A 19,337-nucleotide genomic window follows, 5' to 3' on the forward strand; every position below is an offset into this window, starting at 1 on the left:
TCGACTCCTGCTCCTATTCCTTATGTTAGAATGCAGAGTAAAAGTGTTAAAGCCACAGAGAAAGTGCAGACAGACATTAAAGAGCAAGATCATAACGAGGTAAACCGTGAGGCCAACAGACCATGTCGTCATACCAAAGAACTACGCAGTAAGTCTTCTAACAGCAGGGTAGAAGCTGTCCCTAAGCCTGTTAGCAGTGCTTTAAAACTTCTTCCTGATGGGAGGGACGAGAAGAGAGAGCGTAGGGGGTGCAGCAGCCAGTGTAATCACACTCCCTGCCCACCCTGTACATTCTCACCTCTCTCTCCCAAAGGGCTAGGGTGTTTGATTATGTTGACTGCCTTACAGAGGCAGCAAGAATTGCAGAGAGAGTCATGGAGGGGAGGCTGGTTCCTGTGATGTGCTGAGCTGCGCCCACGACTCTGCGGTTTGTTACGGTCACGTGCAGAGCGGTTCCTGTACCAAGCTGTGATGAAAATTGGTATGGGCTGACGTGGCCATGCCAAATTTTTTGGCGGTGTTTAGTTAGAGCTGGACGTTACCTTTCACTCAGACAGACCCACCTCCTGACACCCAGTGAGACGGGCGCAGCATCAGTTACTGAGCTCCTGTTGGTCCGTCACTGTCAATACCATAAACAGTGGTGTAATGCAGGGAGGGTGACACTGTAACACAGCAGATATAGTTCCTCCCTTGGTTACAAACCTTCTACATACAACTGAGCATTTGGGGAACTGATGAGGTTAGATTTGCCAGCTTCTGCAGGGTGGCAGACATCTTTAGCAGGGAGTGGCCATTTCTGCAGACCTCTATTCTCTACCATGCCTACCCTGAGCCACAGGAATCGGGCTGGGTGGAGCCGAGCAGAGCTGTGAGTACAGAGCAGACTTGCTAAGCCAGTGAGACTCTCTGACAGCCATTCTTTCTGCATCCGATCACTCTCCCATCCCCGCTGCCTTTATGATTCTCTACCACACTGAACGGCTCGGGTTTGCAAACAGTTCTCAGGAACAGAACACTGTCATAACCCGGAAACTGTGTTTTGAGGAGAACGTGGTGAACACCTGGCACACAGCCGACACGAACCTCCACCTTCCCCAACTCTGCACCCACCAGACCAGAGCTTCCAGCGTTGGGGAAAGATGGTGAGTGGGTGGGGGAGATGGCTGAGCGAGGCCAAGTCTGTCCAAGGTCAAAGTTCAGTGTGTAAAGCATATGTACAAACACGTATAATGAAACACTTAAAGCAACGGCATCACGGCCACATTGCATGAGGTGCGTAATACACACAACAAAACAAAATTAATGATACAATAAGCTGTGCCGTTTTCAACAATTAGGGGAATGCAATACAGGTCTGGCAGTAAGAGGGGTCGGAGGTCACCAGAGGGAAAAGGTCAGGGTCAAATGTGGTGGGTGGGAAAGGCCGCTGGCCACTCTCACCACCCCCTACCCCCGACTCACCCCTCCGGCGCCCCCCCGGGCCTCTATCACCGCCGCCCGTCGCCGCAACCGCCGCTCCTTCTCCTCCCGCTGACGGACGCGGTTGCGGGAGGCGGGTCCGGCCGGGCTGCCGCTGTTGCTCCAGGCACGGCTCCGGAGCGGAACCTGAACCTGCGAGAGGAAGGCGCGGCCATAGCACCGGCTCACGGGCGCCGCCATCATGTCCCTGGCGGACACCGGAAGGGGCGTGGCTGGCGCGGCAGGGGGCGGGGCCCAGCTGTCCATCACTCGGCAAGTCCGGCAGAGTCATGGAGGTACTCGCCCAGGGTCGAGAATCCATTCACCCAATCCGCACAACCTTCATCAAACATGGTTGGTTTATTTTCCCCTCAACCTCTTACCCGGTAACCTGACTGATCAAGAACCTATCGAGCTCTGCCTTAAGTATGCCCGATGAATTCGCCCCCATAGCCGCCTGTGGAATAAAGTCGCCACACGCAGGCTGAAAAAAAATCCCTCCTCACCTCTATTCTGGCCCTAGACTCCCCCACTACGGGAAACAATAGACAGTAGGTGCAGGAGTAGGCCATTCGGCCCCTCTAGCCAGCACCGCCATTCACTGTGAGCGTGGCTGATCATACACAATCAGACCCCGTTCCTGCCCTCTCCCCATATCCCTTGACCCCGCTATCTATAAGAGCTCTATCTAACTCTCTCTTGAATGCATCCAGAGACTTGGCGTCCACTGCCTTCTGGGGCAGAGCATTCCACATATCCACCACTCTCTGAGTGAAAATGTTTTTCCGCATCTCTGATCTAAATGGCCTACCCCTTATTCTTAAACTGTGGCCTCTAGTTCTGGACTCACCCATCAGCAGGAACATGCTTCCTGCCTCCGGCATGTCCAATCCCTTAATAATCTTATATGTTTCAATCAGATCCCCTCTCATCCTTCTAAATTCCAGTGTATACAAGCCCAGTAGCTCCAATCTTTCAACATATGACAGTCCCGCCATTCCGGGAATTAACCTTGTGAACCTACGCTGCACTCCCTCAATAGCAAGAATGTCCTTCCTCAAATTTGGAGACCAAAACTGCACACAATCCTCCAGGTGTGGTCTCACCAGGGCCCAGTACAGCTGCAGAAGGACCTCTTTACTCCTATACTCAATTCCTCTTGTTATAAAGGCCAGCATGCCATTTGCTTTCTTCACTGCCTGTTGTACCTGCATGCTTGCTTTCATTGACTGATGTACAAGAACACCTAGATCTCGTTGTACTTCCCCTTTTCCTAACTTGACTCCATTTAGATAGTAATCTGCCTTCCTGTCCTTTTCACCAAAGTGGATAACCTCACATTTATCCATATTAAACTGCATCTGCCTTACATTTGCCCACTCACCTAGCCTGTCCAAGTCACCCTGCATTCTCATAACATCCTCCTGACATTTCACACTGCCACCCAGCTTTGTGTCATCAGCAAATTTGCTAATGTTACTTTTAATCCCTTCATCTAAATCATTAATGTATATTGTAAACAGCTGCGGTCCCAGCACCGAACCTTGCAGTACCCCACTGGTCACCTGTTAGGGACCCCTGAAAGGAACCCGTTAATCACTACTCTTTGTTTCCTGTCAGCCAGTCAATTTTCAATCCATGTCAGTACTCTTCCCCCAATACCATGTGCCCTAATTTTGCCCACTAATCTCCTATGTGGGACTTTATCAAAAGCTTTCTGGAAGTCCAGGTACATTACATCCACTGGCTCTCCCTTGTCCATTTTCATAGTTACATCCTCAAAAAACTCCAGAAGATTAGTCAATCATGATTTTCCCTTCATAAATTCATGCTGACTCGGACTGATCCTTCTACTGCTATCCAAATGTGTTGTAATTTCCTCTTTTATAATTGACTCCAGCATCTTTCCCACCACTGACGTCAGGCGAACCGGTCTATAATTCTGTTTTCTCTCTCCCTCCTTTCTTGAAAAGTGGGACAACATTAGCCACCCTCCAATCAGCAGGAACTGTTCCTGAATCTCTAGAACATTGGAAAATGATTACCAATGCGTCCACTATTTCTAGAGCCACCTCTTTAAGTACCCTGGGAAGCAGACCATCAGGTCCCGGAAACTTATCAGCCTTCAGACTCAACAGTCTATCCAACACTGTTTCTTGCCTAATATAAATTTCCTTCAGTTCATCCTTTACCCTAGTTCCTTTGGCCACTATTACATCTTGGAGATTGTTTGTGTCTTCGCTAGTGAAGACAGATCCAAAGTACCTGTTCAACTCGTCTGCCATTTCCTTGTTCCCCATAATAAATTCACCCGTCTCTGTCAAAATGGCCCAATTTTGGTCTTAACTATTTTTTTGCTATTCACATACCTAAAGAAGCTTTTACTATCCTCCTTTATATTCTTGGCTAGATTACCTTCGTACCTCATTTTTTTCTTGGTGTATTGCCTTTTTTGTTATCTTCTGTTGCTCTTTAATTCTTCCCAGTCCTCTGGTTTGCTGCTCATCTTTGCTATGTTATACTTTTTCTCTTTTATTTTTATACTGTCCTTTACTTACCTCGTCAGCCACGGCCGCCCCTTACTCCCCTTAGGATCTTTCTTCCTCTTTGGAATGAACCGATCCTGCACCTTCTGCATTATTCCCAGAAGTACCTGCCATTGTTGTTCCACTGTCTTCCCTGCTAGGGTATTGTTCCATTGAACTTTGGCCAGCTCCTCCCTCATAGCTCCATAGTTCCCTTTGTTCAACTGTAATATTGACACATCCAATTTTCCCTTCTCTTTCTCAAATTGTAGGTTAAAACATATCATATTATGGTCACTACCTCCTAAAGTTCCTTTACCTCAAGGTCCCTGATCAAATCTGGTTCATTGCACAACACTAAATCTAGAATTGCCTTCTCCCTGGTAGGCTCCAGTACAAGCTGTTCTAAGAATCCATCTCGGAGGCACTCCACAAACTCCCTTTACTGGGTCCAGTACCATTCTGATTCTCCCAGTCTACCTGCATGTTGAAATCCCCCATGACAACTGTATCATTACCTTTGCGACATGCCAATTTTAACTCTTCATTCAACTTACACCCTACATCCAGACTGCTGTTTGGGGGCCTGAAGATAACTCCCATTAGGGTCTTTCTACCCTTAGAATTTCTCAGTTCGATCCATACTGACTTGACATCCCCTGATTCTATGACCCCCCTTGCAAGGGACTGAATATCATTCCTCACCAACAGGGCCACCCCACCCCCTCTGCCAGTCAGTCCGAAACATGCACTCAGTGTAGGCCTCAGTAGGTTTTAATAAGATCCCCCCTCCCATTCTTCTAAAGGCCAGTGACACGGTCCCAGAGCTATCAAACATTGTGGACACCATTTGAAGTTTAACTTCCCGACTTTTTACTTTGCATCTCGTGACCGGAGGAAAGGTAGAGCAGACTTGATGGGACGAACGGCCAGATTCTGCTCCTGTGCCCCATGCCGAGGCTCACTACAGCTTCCACTTCCTTGCAATTTGTGATTGAGGGTTGGGAGAAGAGGAACCGAGGGTGCACTGGAGGAGGCCATGTTTGGTTTGTGATGAGTTGAACTGCAGAAGATGAAGAGAGGCCATCTTTGCTGAGCACACTGAAAGAATGGGTACTTTTCCCAGTCGCCACTTGGGCCAAAGGAACTGGTTCTGCGCTGTATGGCTCTATCATCAGGGGATGGGGCTTGGAGACACTAGCAGGCCTGACCCACTCGCCCACACCAGACCCGTGAGCCTCCCACGTTTTATTCCCAGCAATTGAGTGAGAGGCGGGAAAGGGGCTCGTCTGCAGAGCAGACGTCTGTGGGCGTTCTGCATCGGTGCCGGAATGTGTGTTGACCTTTGCGGGCTGCCCCCAGCACAGCCGCAGATGGTCGGGGTTGGTAACGCAAATGACACAGCTCACGGGATGTTCCTGTGCGCGAGTGATAAATAAACCTGACTCTGAAACAACTCAGCTTGTGTTCAGCCAGACCATTTATTTCAGAACATCTGATTGGTGAAGGACGGGAGCCTTCAGCATTACATTTCAACCTACAGCTCAGCGGCGGCCCGTCGCCCGGGTGGATGGGAGAGACCCGCACCGCGCCCACCACGGATCGAGCCGGTCAGACCTGGCGGCGACTCACTGGGCACCCCAGCACCCCTTGCTCAGTGACAGCCCCACCTGGGGGAGGGGGGGAAATGGTGTAACCCGCGACCTGGTGGGGGCGGGGAGGAGAGAAGAGCCCGGCACCTGTGGAGATGGACAGGAATCATCGGTGTTAATGGTCGATCTGGACAATTCCATCCCCTTCCCACAGCCTCATCTGCAGTTCAACCTGTTGTCTCTTTCCAGCAGCTGTGCGTTGCCCCCCTCTCCCCCCACATCAACTTCGAACAACATGCCTCCTTTAGTTACCACGGTTGACAGGGTGCTGACTTCAAGTGCTTGTGCTCGAGTGATTAGATTCCCCATTGACCCCCCCCCCCCCCACCCTCGCCAATCAGCTCTAGGATTTTCGGCTTCGTGCAAACACCCTCCTGGCTGGACGAGAAGTCCGTGCTCTGCATGCACCCTCCCACTGAGGATCTGCTGAAAGGCAAAACCCAAAAAAAGGTTCTATTAAATAAATTACAAATGCAATACAAATTTACAGGTCTAGTTCTGTTTAAAAAAAAACCCTCTTCACTAGAAGATAAGCCAAGGCCGCCACCGTGTGGCAGCCCCCTGGGTCGGTGAGAGCAGGGTTGACTGAGTGGTAGGTCGGGGGTGGCAACGCTCCCGCAGCTTGATCCGCTCCCTCCAGCCCTGCGTCTCCCCACCCCCCCTCCATTCAGTTCTCCCGAGGGCCACCCTGTTCTTGATTCGAGTGCTCGGAGCTGTGGTCGGGGTGGGCGGGCTTCTTGTGGCCCCTGATGCAGTGCTCGTTGCCGCAGCCGCTGTCCTCGTCCTCGCTCTCCGAGGAGCTCTCCCCGAAGGCCCGTGGCTTCTCGTAGACGCAGCAGCCTGGGGAAAGCGGGGAAGGGTGGGGGGGAGAGAAAGACAGACGCAAGATCAGGTCGGCGAGTCCGCCAGTCATTATACCACCCGCTGCCTCAGGTAAGCAGCCAGCTCCATTGGGCACCCCACCCACACACACATTCTCTGCCCCCTCCATTCGAAATACAAAGGTCATCTTCACCAGGGTCAGGGCTAGCTCCCATCCACCCTACTCGTCATGGCCTTCGCACCGTCTAAATGTCGTGTAAATGTAAGGCCACATTATGCACCGCTTTCGTTTTACTATCTCAGTGGAATTATGCTGTAATTTCCAGAGGGTGATTGTTGAGAGTATAAGGGGGGGATTTTTACACAATAGGTGTGTGGGAGAGGCAGACATATTAGGGACATTTAAGAGACTCTTAGGCACACGGAGGGCAGTAAAATGGAGGTTTGTGCGGGGTGGGGGGAGCATTAGATTCATCTTGTAGGTTAATGGGTCAGCACGTCATTGCGGGCTGAAGGGCCTGTACTGTCTGGACAGCGCACAAACAAAAGCTTTTTGCTCTATCCCATTGAGACAATTGTAGGTGTGGTTCTGGTCACCACACTGTAGAATGCAAGACACACTGTTGGAACAAAGTAGGCCACTCTCTTTTCATCACAGCTGATTTCATCATGGCAGGGTGTGACCAGTGGGGTACCACAAGGTTCGGTGCTGGGACCGCAGCGGTTTACAATATACATTAATGATTTAGATGAAGGGATTAAAAGTAACATTAACAAATTTGCTGATGACACAAAGCTGGGTGGCAGTGTGAAATGTCAGGAGGATGTTATGAGAATGCAGGGTGACTTGGACAGGTTGGGTGAGTGGGCAAATGTATGGCAGATACAGTTTAATGTGGATAAATGTGAGATTATCCACTTTGGTGGCAAGAACAGGAAGGCAGATTACTATCTAAATGGAGTCAAGTTATGAAAAGGGGAAGTACAACGAGATCTAGGTGTTCTTGTACATCAGTCAATGAAAGCAAGCATGCAGGTACAGCAGGCAGTGAAGAAAGCAAATGGCATGCTGGCCTTTATAACAAGAGGAATTGAGTATAGGAGTAAAGAGGTCCTTCTGCAGCTGTATGGGGCCCTGGTGAGACCACACCTGGAGGATTGTGTGCAGTTTTGGTCTCCAAATTTGAGGAAGGACATTCTTGCTATTGAGGGAGTGCAGCGTAGGTTCACAAGGTTAATTCCCGGAATGGTGGGACTGTCATATGTTGAAAGATTGGAGCGACTGGGCTTGTATACACTGGAATTTAGAAGGATGAGAGGGGATCTGATTGAAACATATAAGATTATTAAGGGATTGGACACGCTGGAGCCAGGAAGCATGTTCCCGCTGATGGGTGAGTCCAGAACTAGAGGCCACAGTTTAAGAATAAGGGGTAGGCCATTTAGAACAGAGATGCGGAAAAACTTTTTCACCCAGAGAGTGGTGGATATGTGGAATGCTCTGCCCCAGAAGGCAGTGGAGGCCAAGTCTCTGGATGCATTCAAGAGAGAGTTAGATAGAGCTCTTATAGATAGCGGGGTCAAGGGATATGGGGAGAGGGCAGGAACGGGGTCTGATTGTGTATGATCAGCCATGCTCACAGTGAATGGCAGTGCTGGCTAGAAGGGCCGAATGGCCTACTCCCGCACCTACTGTCTATTGATTTATTACCTCATCTCCTACCTCCTCCTCATAACCTTCAATGCTAACTAATTAAGAACTTAACAATCTCCACTTTAAGTATACCCAATGACTTGGCTTTGACAGCCAGTGGGAATGAGTTCCACAGATCCACTACTATCTGGCTAAAGAAATTGCCCCTCATCTTGGCTCCAAAGGGATGTCCTTCTATTCTGAGGCTGTGCCCTCTGGTTCTGGACTCCCCACTATAGGGAACATCCTCGCCCTGTCCACTCTATCTATGCCTGTCAATATTCGATGGGTTTCAATGAGATCTACTCTCACGGTTCAACTCCAGCGAGTACAGGCCCAGAGCAATCAAACGCTCTTCATACTTAAACCCTTTCACTCCTGGGATCATCCTCGGGAACCTCCTCCGGACCGTTTCCCACGCCAGCACATCTTTTCTTAGATAGGGAGACAAAATTACCGACAATACACCAAGTGCAGACTACCCACTCCTTACAAAGACTCATTACATCTTTGCTTTTATAGGAAGAATGTGATGGTGCTGGGGAGGGTGCAGAGGAGATTTCCCAGGATTTGGCCCAGCTGGGAATGGAGGGGCATTAGAAGGATCCTGAGAAGGATTTTTTCTCGTGCGGAGGTGGTGAATACCTGGAACAAATTGCTGGCGAGTGTAATTAAAGCAGAGTCACTGGCAGTATTGGACCAAAGGGCACAGGGCAAATCCTGGGATAAAATGGGTGCCCACTGGTCAGCACTGGGCTGAATGGCCTGTACTCGTGCTCCTTGAGAAGAGGACAAAGACGGGAACCATGGGGAAGACTCCCTGCCCAGCCCGAGTCATCAGAAGAACTGGTCCTACTCTCCGTCCAGTCAGGGTCACCAATGAAAATTTGCCAAAGAGTGGAGAACACGTGGGAGGTTGAAAGGAGGGGTTGGGGAAGGGAGGTCAATGGGTTGAGGGAAGTGCAAGTGGTATGGGAAGAAGTTCTGAGCGGGGGCGGCATGCCATTTTCCTGACCATCAACACTCCGGAATCAGACTGGAGACAGCAGCAGGACTGACATTTCCATGAAAATTATTCACATGAAAAATTTCACCAAAATTATTCCAGATTTGACCAGCTTGTCACATGAAGAGCGTTTGATGGCTCGGAGCCTGTATTCACTGAAACTCAGAAGAAGACGGGTAACATAATTGAAACCTGTCAAATGGTGATAGAGTGGATGTGGAGAGGATGTTTCCAATGGTGGGAGAGTCCAAGACCAGAGGATACAGCCTCAGAATAGAGGGGTGTCCTTTGGGAACAGAGATGAGGAGGAATTTCTTTAGCCAGAGAGTGGTAAATCTGTGGAATTTGTTGCCACAGGCAGCTGTGAAGGCCAACCAAGTCTTTATGTATATTTAAGGCAGACTCTTGGTTGGTCAGCACAAGAAGAGATATGGGGAGAAGGCAGGAGACTGGGGATGAGAGGAAAAATTGGATCAGCCTTGATGAAATGGTAGAGCATTTTTGATCCTGTCTTACAGACCTCTTAAAGCACGATCTGGGATGATACGTTCATCATTTGTGCCCAGGGACAATCAGCTGGGCAGGTGGCCTGGGACTTGCCCCAGTGAGGGGTTGACCGGCAAGGAGAAATCCCCCAGCCTGGAGAAACCTCTGAGGAAGGTTGCCCACAGTGGGGGTCAAATCTCTGCGGAGGCAGGGGTCAGGGCAGACTCACTATCGTAAGCGGGGCCCCAAGGAATGAGGAGGAAAGTTGAGTGTACCAGGGATTTTCTCTCTGGAGTTGAGGATGAGAGGTAGAGGTGTAGCTACGAGGCATGGACAACCACTGCTTTCTCCCAGGGTAAAAAGGACCATGCTTTCACGGTGAGTCAAGGAGAATACTGGGGGATGTGAAAGGTTTCTCCCAGGGTGAAAAGGACTCCTATCAGAGGGCATGCTTTCACGGTGAGTCAAGGAGAATACTGGGGGATGTGAAAGGTTTTCTTTAAGAATACACAGAGTGGGGTTCCTGGAGGTGGTAGAAGCAGATACATCAGGGGCATTTAAGGGAACCTAAGCTGAGCACGGGGATGGAAGAAGAATGGAAGGTGGTGTGGGGGGGAAAGCATTGGACTGATGTCAGAGTACATTAAAAAGACAGCCCACCACTGTGGGCCACAGAGACCATAATGTGCAAAGACGAGGAAATCTGCAGATGCTGGAAATAAAAACACACACAAAATGTTGCTGGAACACAGCAGACCAGGCAGCATCTATAAGGAGAAGCACCGTCGATGTTTTGGGCCGAGTCTCGATGAAGGGTCTCGGCCCGAAACGTCGACTGGGCTTCTTCTCCTTGTAGACGCTGTGTTCCAGCAGCATTTTCTGCGTGTTGTTTGAGTCCATAAGGTGCTATTTCTAATATGGAACGAGCTGCCAGAAGGCAGGTTCATCCACAGCACTAACAGGGCACTTGGACAGGAAGTACAGAGGGATATGGGCCGAATAGGACCTGCTTTTGGGATCACGGTCAGCATGGAAGGGTTTGTTTCTTTGCGTCTACAGATGAACAGTGGAGAGCATTTTGAATGGTTGCATCACTGCCTGGTACGGTGGTGGGGTGGAGATTCGTCTCTACCAAAGAAATGTAAGTATTCCTTCCCTCCGCTAGCCTGCAGGGCCTTGGGCAAGGTGTAGGCCCTGCTTAGCCCCTGATCGGGGTCACGTGGAGCCATGGGGGCAGCTGGTGCATATCACAAGTCCCGGTTATGCGACCACTGACGCCAGGCAGACAATCTCTGAAGGGTATTAATATTGGCTCGGGTCACCTGTCTTGTAAAGACACTGTCCAGAAGGGGGCAATGGCAAACCCCTTCTGCAGAAAAATCAGCCAGGACCAAACCTGGTCATGGAAAGAACATGATTGCCCACATCATACATCACAGAACACAATGACTGAATGATTCCACAGGATATGAAGAGACTGCAGAGGGCTGTAGACTTGGGCAGCTCCATCAGGGGCACAACCCTCCACTCCATCGAGGACATCTTCAACAGGCCAAACCTCCTGAAGGTGGTATCCACCATTACGGATCCCCACCACCCAGGACAAGTCATCTACCATCAGGGAGCCTGAAGACCCACAGCCAATGATTTACAAACAGCTTTTCTGACTCTGCCACCAGATTTCTGAACAATGAGGTCCATGAACACGACCTCACTCTTCCTCGTAATGTGTAATAGTCATTTATTTCTGTTTAATTGTAACCTATTGTGATTTTCATACTTTGCTCTCTGGTGCTGCCATAAGATAACAAATTTCATGACAAAGGTCAGTGATAATAAGTCTGATTCTGATTACTTCTTACCCACCCCAACCCCCAAGAGGGTGGTGGCTCGGGACAGACCAGAGTGGGCCAACTGGACCGAGAAATCCCAGAGACTGCTCACTAGAACCAGGAGTCAAATCTTTGGGGAGGCAGGGACCAGGGCACTCACTGTAAGCAGGGCCCTGAGACAGGGGTGTGCGGCTCACAACAGAGGCCGCTCAGCCCCTCTGAGTCCATGCTACCCCTCCCCATATCCGTGCCGTTTCTCCCCCCCCCCCCATTCTCCAATCTTAAAGTTATTAGCGAGTCTCTTCCCTCCCAGCATTCCTGCAGTAATAACCGGCAGGCGGGGGAACTGTCTTACAGAGCCCGCGAGGAGGGCTGACTTACACTTGGAGGAACGCCGGCCCAAATGCTCGTTGTCCACGGTGTCGCTGGACCACTCCACCTTCTTATTCGTCTTGCGCTTCCTCAGCCTGAGGGTGATGCTGCGGTTTTCCTAGGGTCGGGGCAGGGGAGAGAGTGGATTACAAGAGGTTCTGCAGATGCTGGAAATCCCAAACAACCCACACCCACAAATTGCCGGAGGGACTCAGTAAGTGAAGCGGCACCTGCCCGTGCCCCTCCGGGGACCGACCCGGTAGGTGAAGCGGCACCTGCCCGTGCCCCTCCGGGGACCGACCCGGTAGGTGAAGCGGCACCTGCCCGTGCCCCTCCGGGGACCCGGTAGGTGAAGCGGCACCTGCCCGTGCCCCTCCGGGGACCCGGTAGGTGAAGCGGCACCTGCCCGTGCCCCTCCGGGGACCGACCCGGTAGGTGAAGCGGCACCTGCCCGTGCCCCTCCGGGGACCCGGTAGGTGAAGCGGCACCTGCCCGTGCCCCTCCGGGGACCGACCCGGTAGGTGAAGCGGCACCTGCCCGTGCCCCTCCGGGGACCCGGTAGGTGAAGCGGCACCTGCCCGTGCCCCTCCGGGGACCCGGTAAGTGAAGCGGCACCTGCCGGTGCCCCTCCGGGGACCGACCCGGTAGGTGAAGCGGCACCTGCCCCTGCCCCTCCGGGGACCGACCCGGTAGGTGAAGCGGCACCTGCCCGTGCCCCTCCGGGGACCCGGTAGGTGAAGCGGCACCTGCCCGTGCCCCTCCGGGGACCCGGTAGGTGAAGCGGCACCTGCCTGTGCCCCTCCGGGGACCGACCCGGTAGGTGAAGCGGCACCTGCCCGTGCCCCTCCGGGGACCCGGTAGGTGAAGCGGCACCTGCCCGTGCCCCTCCGGGGACCCGGTAGGTGAAGCGGCACCTGCCCGTGCCCCTCCGGGGACCGACCCGGTAGGTGAAGCTGCACCTGCCCGTGCCCCTCCGGGGACCCGGTAAGTGAAGCGGCACCTGCCCGTGCCCCTCCGGGGACCGACCCGGTAGGTGAAGCGGCACCTGCCCGTGCCCCTCCGGGGACCCGGTAGGTGAAGCGGCACCTGCCCGTGCCCCTCCGGGGACCGACCCGGTAGGTGAAGCGGCACCTGCCCGTGCCCCTCCGGGGACCCGGTAAGTGAAGCGGCACCTGCCCGTGCCCCTCCGGGGACCGACCCGGTAGGTGAAGCGGCACCTGCCCGTGCCCCTCCGGGGACCGACCCGGTAGGTGAAGCGGCACCTGCCCGTGCCCCTCCGGGGACCGACCCGGTAGGTGAAGCGGCACCTGCCCGTGCCCCTCCGGGGACCGACCCGGTAGGTGAAGCGGCACCTGCCCCTGCCCCTCCGGGGACCGACCCGGTAGGTGAAGCGGCACCTGCCCGTGCCCCTCCGGGGACCGACCCGGTAGGTGAAGCGGCACCTGCCCGTGCCCGTGCCCCTCCGGGGACCCGGTAGGTGAAGCGGCACCTGCCCGTGCCCCTCCGGGGACCCGGTAGGTGAAGCGGCACCTGCCCGTGCCCCTCCGGGGACCCGGTAAGTGAAGCGGCACCTGCCCGTGCCCCTCCGGGGACCCGGTAGGTGAAGCGGCACCTGCCCGTGCCCCTCCGGGGACCCGGTAGGTGAAGCGGCACCTGCCCGTGCCCCTCCGGGGACCCGGTAAGTGAAGCGGCACCTGCCCGTGCCCCTCCGGGGACCCGGTAGGTGAAGCGGCACCTGCCCGTGCCCCTCCGGGGACCCGGTAGGTGAAGCTGCACCTGCCCGTGCCCCTCCGGGGACCCGGTAGGTGAAGCAGCACCTGCCCGTGCCCCTCCGGGGACCGACCCGGTAGGTGAAGCGGCACCTGCCCGTGCCCCTCCGGGGACCCGGTAGGTGAAGCGGCACCTGCCCGTGCCCCTCCGGGGACCGACCCGGTAGGTGAAGCGGCACCTGCCCGTGCCCCTCCGGGGACCCGGTAGGTGAAGCGGCACCTGCCCGTGCCCCTCCGGGGACCGACCCGGTAGGTGAAGCGGCACCTGCCCGTGCCCCTCCGGGGACCGACCCGGTAGGTGAAGCGGCACCTGCCCGTGCCCCTCCGGGGACCCGGTAGGTGAAGCGGCACCTGCCCGTGCCCCTCCGGGGACCCGGTAGGTGAAGCGGCACCTGCCCGTGCCCCTCCGGGGACCGACCCAGTAAGTGAAGCGGCACCTGCCCGTGCCCCTCCGGGAACCGACCCGGTAGGTGAAGCGGCACCTGCCCGTGCCCCTCCGGGGACCGACCCGGTAGGTGAAGAGGCACCTGCCCGTGCCCCTCCGGGGACCGACCCGGTAGGTGAAGCGGCACCTGCCCGTGCCCCTCCGGGGACCGACCCGGTAGGTGAAGAGGCACCTGCCCGTGCCCCTCCGGGGACCGACCCGGTAGGTGAAGCGGCACCTGCCCGTGCCCCTCCGGGGACCGACCCGGTAAGTGAAGCGGCACCTGCCCGTGCCCCTCCGGGGACCGACCCGGTAGGTGAAGCGGCACCTGCCCGTGCCCCTCCGGGGACCGACCCGGTAGGTGAAGCGGCACCTGCCCGTGCCCCTCCGGGGACCGACCCGGTAGGTGAAGCGGCACCTGCCCGTGCCCCTCCGGGGACCGACCCGGTAGCTGAAGCGGCACCTGCCCGTGCCCCTCCGGGGACCGACCCGGTAGGTGAAGCGGCACCTGCCCGTGCCCCTCCGGGGACCGACCCGGTAGGTGAAGCGGCACCTGCCCGTGCCCCTCCGGGGACCGACCCGGTAGGTGAAGCGGCACCTGCCTGTGCCCCTCCGGGGACCCTGTAGGTGAAGCGGCACCTGCCCGTGCCCCTCCGGGGACCGACCCGGTAGGTGAAGCGGCACCTGCCCGTGCCCCTCCGGGGACCGACCCGGTAGGTGAAGCGGCACCTGCCCGTGCCCCTCCGGGGACCGACCCGGTAGGTGAAGCGGCACCTGCCCGTGCCCCTCCGGGGACCCGGTAGGTGAAGCGGCACCTGCCCGTGCCCCTCCGGGGACCCGGTAGGTGAAGCGGCACCTGCCTGTGCCCCTCCGGGGACCGACCCGGTAGGTGAAACGGCACCTGCCCGTGCCCCTCCGGGGACCCGGTAAGTGAAGCGGCACCTGCCTGTGCCCCTCCGGGGACCCGGTAGGTGAAGCGGCACCTGCCCGTGCCCCTCCGGGGACCCGGTAGGTGAAGCGGCACCTGCCCCTGCCCCTCCGGGGACCGACCCGGTAGGTGAAGCGGCACCTGCCCGTGCCCCTCCGGGGACCGACCCGGTAGGTGAAGCGGCACCTGCCCGTGCCCTTCCGGGGACCGACCCGGTAGGTGAAGCGGCACCTGCCCGTGCCCCTCCGGGGACCCGGTAGGTGAAGCGGCACCTGCCCGTGCCCCTCCGGGGACCGACCCGGTAGGTGAAGCGGCACCTGCCCGTGCCCCTCCGGGGACCGACCCGGTAGGTGAAGCGGCACCTGCCCGTGCCCCTCCGGGGACCCGGTAGGTGAAGCGGCACCTGCCCGTGCCCCTCCGGGGACCCGGTAGGTGAAGCGGCACCTGCCCGTGCCCCTCCGGGGACCGACCCGGTAAGTGAAGCGGCACCTGCCCGTGCCCCTCCGGGGACCGACCCAGTAGGTGAAGCGGCACCTGCCCGTGCCCCTCCGGGGACCGACCCGGTAGGTGAAGCGGCACCTGCCCGTGCCCCTCGGGGGACCGACCCGGTAGGTGAAGCGGCACCTGCCCGTGCCCCTCCGGGGACCGACCCGGTAGGTGAAGCGGCACCTGCCCGTGCCCCTCCGGGGACCCGGTAGGTGAAGCGGCACCTGCCCGTGCCCCTCCGGGGACCCGGTAGGTGAAGCGGCACCTGCCCGTGCCCCTCCGGGGACCGACCCAGTAAGTGAAGCGGCACCTGCCCGTGCCCCTCCGGGGACCGACCCGGTAGGTGAAGCGGCACCTGCCCGTGCCCCTCCGGGGACCAACCCGGTAGGTGAAGCGGCACCTGCCCGTGCCCCTCCGGGGACCTGGTAGGTGAAGCGGCACCTGCCCGTGCCCCTCCGGGGACCGACCCGGTAGGTGAAGCGGCACCTGCCCGTGCCCCTCCGGGGACCCGGTAGGTGAAGCGGCACCTGCCCGTGCCCCTCCGGGGACCCGGTAGGTGAAGCGGCACCTGCCCGTGCCCCTCCGGGGACCGACCCAGTAAGTGAAGCGGCACCTGCCCGTGCCCCTCCGGGGACCGACCCGGTAGGTGAAGCGGCACCTGCCCGTGCCCCTCCGGGGACCAACCCGGTAGGTGAAGCGGCACCTGCCCGTGCCCCTCCGGGGACCCGGTAGGTGAAGCGGCACCTGCCCGTGCCCCTCCGGGGACCGACCCGGTAGGTGAAGCGGCACCTGCCCGTGCCCCTCCGGGGACCGACCCGGTAGGTGAAGCGGCACCTGCCCGTGCCACTCCGGGGACCGACCCGGTAGGTGAAGCGGCACCTGCCCGTGCCCCTCCGGGGACCCGGTAGGTGAAGCGGCACCTGCCCGTGCCCCTCCGGGGACCCGGTAGGTGAAGCGGCACCTGCCCGTGCCCCTCCGGGGACCGACCCAGTAAGTGAAGCGGCACCTGCCCGTGCCCCTCCGGGGACCGACCCGGTAGGTGAAGCGGCACCTGCCCGTGCCCCTCCGGGGACCAACCCGGTAGGTGAAGCGGCACCTGCCCGTGCCCCTCCGGGGACCCGGTAGGTGAAGCGGCACCTGCCCGTGCCCCTCCGGGGACCGACCCGGTAGGTGAAGCGGCACCTGCCCGTGCCCCTCCGGGGACCCGGTAGGTGAAGCGGCACCTGCCCGTGCCCCTCCGGGGACCCGGTAGGTGAAGCGGCACCTGCCCGTGCCCCTCCGGGGACCGACCCGGTAGGTGAAGCGGCACCTGCCCGTGCCCCTCCGGGGACCGACCCGGTAGGTGAAGCGGCACCTGCCCGTGCCCCTCCGGGGACCCGGTAGGTGAAGCGGCACCTGCCCGTGCCCCTCCGGGGACCGACCCGGTAGGTGAAGCGGCACCTGCCCGTGCCCCTCCGGGGACCGACCCGGTAGGTGAAGCGGCACCTGCCCGTGCCCCTCCGGGGACCGACCCGGTAGGTGAAGCGGCACCTGCCCGTGCCCCTCCGGGGACCGACCCGGTAGGTGAAGCGGCACCTGCCCGTGCCCCTCCGGGGACCCGGTAGGTGAAGCGGCACCTGCCCGTGCCCCTCCGGGGACCGACCCGGTAGGTGAAGCGGCACCTGCCCGTGCCCCTCCGGGGACCGACCCGGTAGGTGAAGCGGCACCTGCCCGTGCCCCTCCGGGGACCGACCCGGTAGGTGAAGCGGCACCTGCCCGTGCCCCTCCGGGGACCCGGTAGGTGAAGCGGCACCTGCCCGTGCCCCTCCGGGGACCGACCCGGTAGGTGAAGCGGCACCTGCCCGTGCCCCTCCGGGGACCGACCCGGTAGGTGAAGCGGCACCTGCCCGTGCCCCTCCGGGGACCGACCCGGTAGGTGAAGCGGCACCTGCCCGTGCCCCTCCGGGGACCGACCCGGTAGGTGAAGCGGCACCTGCCCGTGCCCCTCCGGGGACCGACCCGGTAGGTGAAGCGGCACCTGCCCGTGCCCCTCCGGGGACCGACCCGGTAGGTGAAGCGGCACCTGCCCGTGCCCCACCGGGGACCGACCCGGTAGGTGAAGCGGCACCTGCCCGTGCCCCTCCGGGGACCGACCCGGTAGGTGAAGCGGCACCTGCCCGTGCCCCTCCGGGGACCGACCCGGTAGGTGAAGCGGCACCTGCCCGTGCCCCTCCGGGGACCGACCCGGTAGGTGAAGCGGCACCTGCCCGTGCCCCTCCGGGGACCGACCCGGTAGGTGAAGCGGCACCTGCCCGTGCCCCTCCGGGGACCGACCCGGTAGGTGAAGCGGCACCTGCCCGTGCCCCTCCGGGGACCCGGTAGGTGAAGCGGCACCTGCCCGTGACCCTCCGGGGACCCGGTAGGTGAAGCGGCACCTGCCCGTGCCCCTCCGGGGACCGACCCGGTAGGTGAAGCGGCACCTGCCCGTGCACCTCCGGGGACCGACCCGGTAGGTGAAGCGGCACCTGCCCGTGCCCCTCCGGGGACCGACCCGGTAGGTGAAGCGGCACCTGCCCGTGCCCCTCCGGGGACCGACCCGGTAGGTGAAGCGGCACCTGCCCGTGCCCCTCCGGGGACCGACCCGGTAGGTGAAGCGGCACCTGCCCGTGCCCCTCCGGGGACCCGGTAGGTGAAGCGGCACCTGCCCGTGCCCCTCCGGGGACCGACCCGGTAGGTGAAGCGGCACCTGCCCGTGCCCCTCCGGGGACCGACCCGGTAGGTGAAGCGGCACCTGCCCGTGCCCCTCCGGGGACCCGGTAGGTGAAGCGGCACCTGCCCGTGCCCCTCCGGGGACCCGGTAGGTGAAGCGGCACCTGCCCGTGCCCCTCCGGGGACCGACCCGGTAGGTGAAGCGGCACCTGCCCGTGCCCCTCCGGGGACCGACCCGGTAGGTGAAGCGGCACCTGCCCGTGCCCCTCCGGGGACCCGGTAGGTGAAGCGGCACCTGCCCGTGCCCCTCCGGGGACTGACCCGGTAGGTGAAGCGGCACCTGCCCGTGCCCCTCCGGGGACCCGGTAGGTGAAGCGGCACCTGCCCGTGCCCCTTTGGGGACCCGGTAGGTGAAGCGGCACCTGCCCGTGCCCCTCCGGGGACCGACCCGGTAGGTGAAGCGGCACCTGCCCGTGCCCCTCCGGGGACCGACCCGGTAGGTGAAGCGGCACCTGCCCGTGCCCCTCCGGGGACCCGGTAGGTGAAGCGGCACCTGCCCGTGCCCCTCCGGGGACCGACCCGGTAGGTGAAGCGGCACCTGCCCGTGCCCCTCCGGGGACCGACCCGGTAGGTGAAGCGGCACCTGCCCGTGCCCCTCCGGGGACCGACCCGGTAGGTGAAGCGGCACCTGCCCGTGCCCCTCCGGGGACCGACCCGGTAGGTGAAGCGGCACCTGCCCGTGCCCCTCCGGGGACCGACCCGGTAGGTGAAGCGGCACCTGCCAGTGCCCCTCCGGGGACCGACCCGGTAGGTGAAGCGGCACCTGCCCGTGCCCCTCCGGGGACCGACCCGGTAGGTGAAGAGGCACCTGCCCGTGCCCCTCCGGGGACCGACCCGGTAGGTGAAGCGGCACCTGCCCGTGCCCCTCCGGGGACCGACCCGGTAGGTGAAGCGGCACCTGCCCGTGCCCCTCCGGGGACCCGGTAGGTGAAGCGGCACCTGCCCGTGCCCCTCCGGGGACCGACCCGGTAGGTGAAGCGGCACCTGCCCGTGACCCTCCGGGGACCGACCCGGTAGGTGAAGCGGCACCTGCCCGTGCCCCTCCGGGGACCGACCCGGTAGGTGAAGCGGCACCTGCCCGTGCCCCTCCGGGGACCCGGTAGGTGAAGCGGCACCTGCCCGTGCCCCTCCGG

The 19,337-nt window shown here is 59.5% G+C and overlaps 2 protein-coding genes across 2 annotated transcripts in view; both read right to left on the reverse strand.

The window, feature by feature from the left end:
• Positions 1–2,249, reverse strand: part of vars2 (valyl-tRNA synthetase 2, mitochondrial) — a 43,282-nt gene extending 41,033 nt beyond the window's left edge. Inside the window, exon 1 of the mRNA XM_059970841.1 lies at positions 1,465–2,249. Within this exon, the coding sequence (XP_059826824.1) occupies positions 1,465–1,728 (264 nt within the window). The 5' untranslated portion in view covers positions 1,729–2,249. The remainder of the gene's footprint in view (positions 1–1,464) is intronic.
• A 3,180-nt stretch (positions 2,250–5,429) lies between these two features.
• ppp1r11 (protein phosphatase 1, regulatory (inhibitor) subunit 11) overlaps positions 5,430–19,337 on the reverse strand; it is a 40,732-nt gene continuing 26,824 nt past the window's right edge. The window contains exons 3-4 of the mRNA XM_059970851.1: positions 11,859–11,967; positions 5,430–6,478 (exon numbers count right to left, since the gene is read on the reverse strand). Coding sequence (XP_059826834.1) covers positions 6,306–6,478; positions 11,859–11,967 — 282 coding nt within the window. The 3' untranslated portion in view covers positions 5,430–6,305. The remainder of the gene's footprint in view (positions 6,479–11,858; positions 11,968–19,337) is intronic.

This window comes from Hypanus sabinus, chromosome 5 (assembly GCF_030144855.1).
Source record: "Hypanus sabinus isolate sHypSab1 chromosome 5, sHypSab1.hap1, whole genome shotgun sequence".
NCBI lineage: Eukaryota > Metazoa > Chordata > Chondrichthyes > Myliobatiformes > Dasyatidae > Hypanus > Hypanus sabinus.